The sequence below is a fragment of the Bombina bombina genome, chromosome 6 (genome assembly GCF_027579735.1).
Source record: "Bombina bombina isolate aBomBom1 chromosome 6, aBomBom1.pri, whole genome shotgun sequence".
Lineage (NCBI taxonomy): Eukaryota > Metazoa > Chordata > Amphibia > Anura > Bombinatoridae > Bombina > Bombina bombina.
This window is the reverse complement of record NC_069504.1, coordinates 1,098,035,235-1,098,042,931: the sequence shown is the minus strand read 5'-3', so window position 1 is coordinate 1,098,042,931 and position 7,697 is coordinate 1,098,035,235. Positions and strand designations below refer to the sequence as shown.

Below are 7,697 nucleotides of genomic sequence, written 5' to 3'. Positions count from 1 at the left end.
CATGAAAGAAGTGTGTGTAAACTACCCTTTAAATTACAGCTCTACAAGATGAATATGCCACTCCCCTTTTGTGGATCAGATTCATGCATCTCACATAATTTAAGGTGGACATTCTAATGCAGAAATAAAATGCATTTATTTAGGTAGAGCATGACATTATTTGAGCTTGTGCCATTTGCTGTATTTTTACCCTGTTTAGGAGCACACCACACTGCTGGTGGGCCAATTGAAGGGACATTGTATTTAAAAATGTCGTGTATGAAAGAGTAGCATTTACACACTTTTTTGTTTTTCCAAAAAAAAATTTGAGTAACAGTTGTTTAAGTCTAAACGAATACTACAGTATTGTGTTTATATTTCTTATAAATACTAGATGATAAAAACAACTACCTCATCTTTACTCATGGAAAAGGGACTCACCTCTGCCAGGGTCCAAGAAAACTTTGTTTTATTCAGGACAGAAACAAAAAAACAAAAAAAAAAAACAAAAACAAATACAATTGCAAAACAATGCACTCATTTGATGAAACAAAGGGAACTACTGTCTCTTTAAGAGCAGCATACACGTGTAGCTGACAGTCACCAGTGTTTTCTGTCCAGTGGCTGCAGTTTGTTGCGTTGTGCTTATTAACCCCTCGCCTGGGATTAAACACACATTTAGCAAGTGAGTGGGGCATACATAACATATTTATTTATTTTCACATAATGTCCCTTTAAAAAGTAGCTGTGTTTCTATATTCACCAGATGTGCTAATATTTGTTTACCAGGATCATAAAGATGCAGAGGAGCCCTCAGTGTACTTGGTGCTGGTAATAAGCTGAGCTCAGGTGAGCATGGGAGGAGCAGCAGCTAGTGGGAGTGGTGCAGCACACTCAGCCCTCACCCTTGCTGCTGATCACACTACTCCGGTGTATGGGCACAACCGCAGGCAGGGGAAGAGCTGTGGACAGGCTGGATGGCTTCTCTGGAAGTCCCTGGTACAAAGGGGCAGTGCCCGGACTGGCACAGCACAGGGGATCATGGCAATAAGGTCGAGTTTAGGAGCAATAGTGCCAGTGGGGAGGTCTTCAGGAGAGTAGCTATTCGGAGAAAGTCCAACCCTTGCCTGGGGAGTGGAACCCACATACTGTCTGTGCCCAGGAATGGGAGCCAGGGGGGCACTAGCCGGGAGGAAGGCAGCCAGCAGGATCCAGGTGAGGACCCAGGTGGTACATAACGCATAGTGCTGGCAAAGTCATCTGCAGTGCATTGTCATAGTGCTAATAGCAATGAGTGCATGTCACTGAGCCATTAAAAGTCATTGTCATATATATAATCATATTACTTATTATAATGTGTATGTGATCTACTAGCAGCTGTCAGAAAACCTCTAATATTGTGTGTAGTTATAGCAGTATCTGCATTAGCTACAGTAGTGTATATAATTCTGCTTAGTGTAATGCTGTCTATAATACATACTGAAAACATGTATACATCATACAGTTGCAGTTACTGTTGTTTTTATAATGTAGTGTATAACTGTGTATGTGTGTATGTATATAAAATCGTTTGTCATATGGTCTGTAAGGCAGTTTGTAACAGTGCACTCCTTATGCAATGCTCAGTTATGTCCATAATACAGTAATACATGTATATAGTTTGTATTGTCTACAACAAAGTTAGTAACAGAGTATATATGGTGTTTTTAATGTTGAATATAAGGCAGTTTGTAAAAGTGTATATGTCATACTTTTTGCAATGATTGCTATATATAGTTTATTAATATATACGTCATATAGTGTGTCATGCTGTCTAATGCACTTTGTAACAGTGTATAGATTATACAGTTTGCAGTACTGTGCAGTTTATAAGTGTATACATGTAATATAGTGTGTCATGTTTATTGCACTTGTATAGGTTATATAGTTTGCAGTACTGAGTATAGTGCAGTTTGTAACAGTGTATACATGTCATATTGTGTCATAATGTCTAATGCACTTTGTAACAGTACATACATTATACAGTTTGCAATACTGTATATAGTGCAGTTTGTAACAGTGTATACTGTACATGTCTTGTATTGTGTGTGATGCTGTCTATACTGCACTTTGTAACAGTGTATATATTATACAGTTTGCAGTACTATATATAGTGCAGTTTGTAACAGTGTATACATGTAATATAGTGTGTCATGTTTATTGCACTTGTATAGGTTATATAGTTTGCAGTACTATATATAGTGCAGTTTGTAACAGTGTATACATGTCATTTTGTGAGTGATGCTGTCTATTTTGCACTTTCATGTATAGATCTATATAGTGCAGGCTGTAACAGTGTATATAGTACATTTTGTAACAGTGTATACTGTACATGTCTTGTATTGTGTGTGTGTGTGTGTGTGATGCTGTCTATACTGCACTTTGTAACAGTGTATATATTATACAGTTTGCAGTACTATATATAGTGCAGTTTGTAACAGTGTATTTATGCCATACAGTGTGTGATGCTGTATATAATGGTGTATACAGCACGCTGCTTATAGCACAGAATGTCTGCCTGACATACAGCTTACAATGATGAAAACAATGCAGTTAATAATATACAGTATACATGTTAGATGGTCTAAGTTTGGACACCCCTGGTCTACAGTGATTTGCTAATAAATTCTAGTTATACTGTGTACAAATAAGGCTAACAGGATGCTGAATATATGACACATGCTGTATACCACTAGTCTTAAAGGGATAGGAAAGTCAAAATTAAACTTGCAAGAATCAGATAGATCATGTAATTTTAAGACACTTTTAAATTCACGTCTATTTTCAAATATGCTTTGTTCTTTTGGTATCCATTGTTAAAAATGAATATGTACATATCCTACACTAGTGGGAGCTGCTGCTAATTGGTGCTTACACAAATTTGTCTTTTGGGATTGGCTGACTAGATGTGTTCATCTTGTTACCAGTAGTTCAATACTGTACCTTCAGCAAAGGATAACAAGAGAATGAAGTAAATTTGATCATGGAAGAGCACTGGAAAGTTGTTTAAAATTGTATGTTCTATCCAAACCATGAAAGAAAATTTTGGGGTTTCCTGTCTCTTTAATCCTTTATGAATTTTATGTGTGATCTTCTTTTTCATGTTCCTAATTAAAGCCAGAATTTCATTTCACACAAATAAATTAGTGAAATAACATTGTAACCTGCGTTCATTATTTATGTTGTGATTTTAGCTGTAATGATCCTGCATGTCCCCTTCCCATTGATAGGCTGAATGTCAAATGATATAACCTAGGTATGCTGTAAATTGCCTGAACCTGCTACATTTCTTATCTCCCTTGGTTGGACAGTAAATAGGTTGGTGCAGTAAGCAATCACTGTGTAAAGTTAGTCCAGGCATATGTAAAGTGATGACAAACTTTACATGTTTTAAAATCAGGACCGGAATCTAAGCGATATTTTAGATGGACTTTAATTGATCACTTTTAATGAAGATGTGCTGTAACTTACTCTTTAATGTAGCTATGCCATTCTAATAACCTGCGCACCGGCCACCTATGTCAAAACTCCTTTTTTTTTTTTTTTTGTGAGCTAATGGTTTTGACTGTTCTCCAATCGGCTCTCTAGCTACAAAAAAAATTATACGAGTGCCTTACGGCTAGAGTGCCGATATGAAAACTGTTAGCTCACAAAAAAATGTTTTGAAGAGGGTAGCCAGAGCGCATGGTATTCGAATATTATGGCTAGATTAGACAGTCAACACCAAAAATCTTATTGTTTAAAAAGATAGATAATCACTTTTATTACCCATTCCCCAGTTTTGCATAACCAACACCGTTATATTAATATACTTTTTACCTCTGTGATTACCTTGTATCTAAGCCTTTGCAGACTGTCCCTTATCTCAGTTATATTAATATACTTTTTACCTCTGTGATTACCTTGTATCTAAGCCTCTGCAGACAGCCTCCTTATCTCAGATCTTTTGACAGACTTGCATTCCAGGCAATTAGTGTGTGACTCTTAAATAACTCAGCGTGAGCACAATGTAATATATATGGCACACATGAATAAACAGTAAGTGTTATTAGATATTAAGTCAGATTGTGAGATAAGAGGTGGAATGCAGAGTCTTAGAAATTAGCATATGAGCCTACCTAGGTTTAGCCTTTAACAAAAAATACTAAGAGAAAAAAGCTAATTTAATTATAAAAATAAACTGGAAAGCCGTTTAAAATGACATTCCCTATGTGAATCATGACAGTTTCATATGGACTTTACTGTCCCTTTTAAAGAGTAAATTACAGTCGCATGGATAGACCTTAGAGACTGCTTGTGGTCAGTGAGCATGTACCTCTTTAAGTATACCGATATGTCCTCTGGGAGTGGGTATCTCAGGGGAATGAGAACATTGCGTACACAACAAGCTTTGTGATTGGCAGGACACCTGAGAACAATGAATCAGGCAAATAACCTCCAGGTTTTGATATGCTCTTCAAAAGGATATTGCATCATGAGATCTTACTGCTGTTGTACATGGAGCAGGTCCAACTGTTGTGTATGTGTAGATATCATGAGTGTAAACTTTTAAGAGCTGAATGACATTCATAAAACAACATAACTCCTGACTGTCATATTTTGTAGCCCTGCTTTTCCAGTTTTCCTAACCCTTATCCAAAAGCTGACAAGAAAATATCACCTGAGCATATCTATGTAAAAAAGGAAGATATTTTGACTCAAAATTTCCTGAGCTTACCAGAGTAAGTGCTGTGTAAACAGTTATACTTCAGTTACTGTCCAGCTGCAAGTTGAAGAAAAACAAAAAAAATAATAGCCAATCAGCATCAGCAGTGCTGAGGTAATGCTTTGCCTTTGCTGTGATCTCAATAGGAAAATTACATGACTGTGTCTGCACATGATAGATGCACACTGCCTAATAAATCCTGGGACAAGCATCCTGATTGGCTGCTTAAAGTCTCTTTACAGTGGGGTGTGAATACTTAGGACATTTGAGGTAAAATATCTTCCTTTTTTACATAGAGATGTTCAGGTGATATTTTCTAGTCGTCTTTTTCAAGCTATGCTGCATCACTGCATTAACATTTTTTCCGTTTTAATATATATATATATATATATATACACACACAAAAATTACTCATCACTTTCTATCTACAAACTGCAGATATATACAGTGTATAGTGCCTTAGCTACACATTTTGGTTGTTTAGGTTTCAGCTCTTGCACAATACTATTAACAAAAATATTTATTGCCTGGAGTGTGTTATTTTAAACCTGTGAATTTCAACATATGAATTAATACTTTATTTCTTGTCTAGATTCTTGAGAAATACTTAGTAGTTTTAGGTTTCATAAAGCAATCATATATACAGAAGTATTGTTAGACCATCATAGGCACAGGCTAAATGTGTTTACTAGGAAAATGGGTTTTCCCTTCTTATAAAATAAGCTGTAAAAGTGTTTGTAACTTTGTTTTTTTTCAGTCTGAGCTCTACTGTTAAAAGTAAATGAAAGATACAAACTTCCCTCGGAGACAAACGTTATGCTCTTTGGATTGCAAGAGAAATAGATTAAAAGACTAAAATCACTCTTTCACTTAGATATACTGTAATAGAAATCTTTCATATAATGACATTAAAGGGATATTAAACCTACATTTTATCTTTCATGATTAAGATAGAACATGCAATTTTAAACAACTTTCTAATGTACTTATACTATCAATGCTTCTTCATTCTCTTTGTATCTTTATTTAAAAAACAATAATGTAGGCTTAGGAGCCGGGCCATTTTTGGTTCAGCACCTTGGTTAGCGCTTGCTGATTGGTGTAGCCAATGAAGCCACCAATCAGCAAGCGCTACCCAGGTTCTGAACCAAAAATGGGCTGGCTCCTAAGATTAAATTCCTGCTTTTCCAATAAAGATACCAAGAGAACAAAGAAAATTGATAGTAGAAGTAAATTAGAAAGTTGCTTAAAATTACATGTTCTATCTGAATCATGAAAGAAAAAAATTGGGTTTAATATCCCTTTAAACACACTGTGATTTTAATATAAAAAGCTAAATTTCATTAGTTACTTTGCCTGATTTTCCTGTAATTTCATTCTGAAAATTGATTTTCAATTTCTGACTTCACACGCCTAACCCTGAAACATTCTACAAGGTCATCGCAGAAGCTAAGTAGACAACTCAACAATTAGATTATTATCATATACTTATCTTTGGTGATCAGCAGTTCACCTAACAGTAGTAGATTATCTAACCCTGGGGGCTATAGGCATAATACAGACTCGCTAGCATTAAAACTGGATTTACACATTTTTATAATATCACAAGAAATGACACGTGTGTAATAGTATTATTATATGCACTTTTCAATCGATGAGAAAGGGTGGGAGAAAGATCTGCTGAATCTACTTTCACTTACCTGGCCCTATAGAACCTGCTTATCCTATCTAGTTCTTTAGGCAAAATAAAACTGTTGTCTTCTGTAACTTCCTAATCTCAGGGTTCAGTCCATTTTAGCAAGGACCTAAAAGTGCTTGCACAGCAAGTTTGATTTCTAATTCTTTTTTTCTCAAGGGTAATGACTCAAATAAAATTCCTTTTAGTTTTCTAATAGTCAATAAACCTGCAACAGCTGATTCAGATGACAAGGTCAGGGACATATTTTGCCTTCAGTATAAATAAAGGTATCTATCTGTCAGATTTGCTGTAAAAAAAAAGCATGGTTATGAGGTTTTTCAATAAGTCTCTAAAAATTTGTTGTGTTTTTTCTAGTAAAAGTTTAACTTTTCGCCCCAGTGGTGTGACATTCTTTCATGCTTTTGAAAAAGAATTTGTTCTGTCTATAGAGTTCAAATTGCTCTTTGGAATCTACTTTTGATACTGAAAGTTCACCCATATTAACTTTTGTACGAAGTATGTTTAAAGTTTTTTTTAACTTTTATATTATCCTGTTAGTGGCTTTGACAATGGTTAATCATATCTCTCAGCTTGATCTTCTCCTTACCTGGTTTTTCTATGAGTAAAATGATCCAAAACTTACAAAGTCTATTTACCCAGTTGAATGTGTTCTTGGATCCTGATGGCTTATGAAAAACCTGGTTTTACTCAGATGGTTGCAGCTTTTCATCATGAAACCCAGTGGCGTCACTAGGGGGGTGCGGGCCCAAAGAAATACAATGTAGAGATGCATATATTTTTTTTATTAGAGGGGCCAGCATTTGTGAACATTAGTGGGACTGGGGAAGTTGTAGACACTTCATTTTTTTTGCCCCTTGAGCTAGCGCTGCAATTTCCACAAATAGTTTTCCTGGCTGCTTTTGCTTGTTTGTACTTTGCTCCTCCCCTGCCCAATTTCACTATGAATGTTGTGGGCGTGCCGTAGGGCTTGCGAAGTTGCGCTGCTAGCCTAAACCTGCCTGCCTATCTGTGCTCACTGCTCAGTGACATGTGGAGCAGTGGAGTCACTCACTGCTGTGCTGTCTCTCTAAACGGGAACTGGGAACTCATGAGGGGGATGCCTGGCACCTGACCACATGACTGCCTGACACTGTCTCTAAAGTGAAGGAGCCACGTATGATGCCCACCAGACCGGTATGGTTACGGTACACTAAGTGCACACTGAAAAGGTAGGAGAAGCGGGCGGGGGTCTGGGGGTGGGCAGAGAGCAGAGGTGATTGGCCATAAGAAGCGGTA

The 7,697-nt window shown here is 36.6% G+C and overlaps 1 protein-coding gene across 1 annotated transcript in view; it reads left to right on the top strand.

Annotated features, from left to right (window-relative positions):
* The first annotated feature begins 887 nt into the window (after positions 1-887).
* Positions 888-7,697, top strand: part of FGD4 (FYVE, RhoGEF and PH domain containing 4) — a 374,120-nt gene continuing 367,310 nt past the window's right edge. The window contains exon 1 of the mRNA XM_053719017.1: positions 888-1,194. Within this exon, the coding sequence (XP_053574992.1) occupies positions 957-1,194 (238 nt within the window). The 5' untranslated portion in view covers positions 888-956. The remainder of the gene's footprint in view (positions 1,195-7,697) is intronic.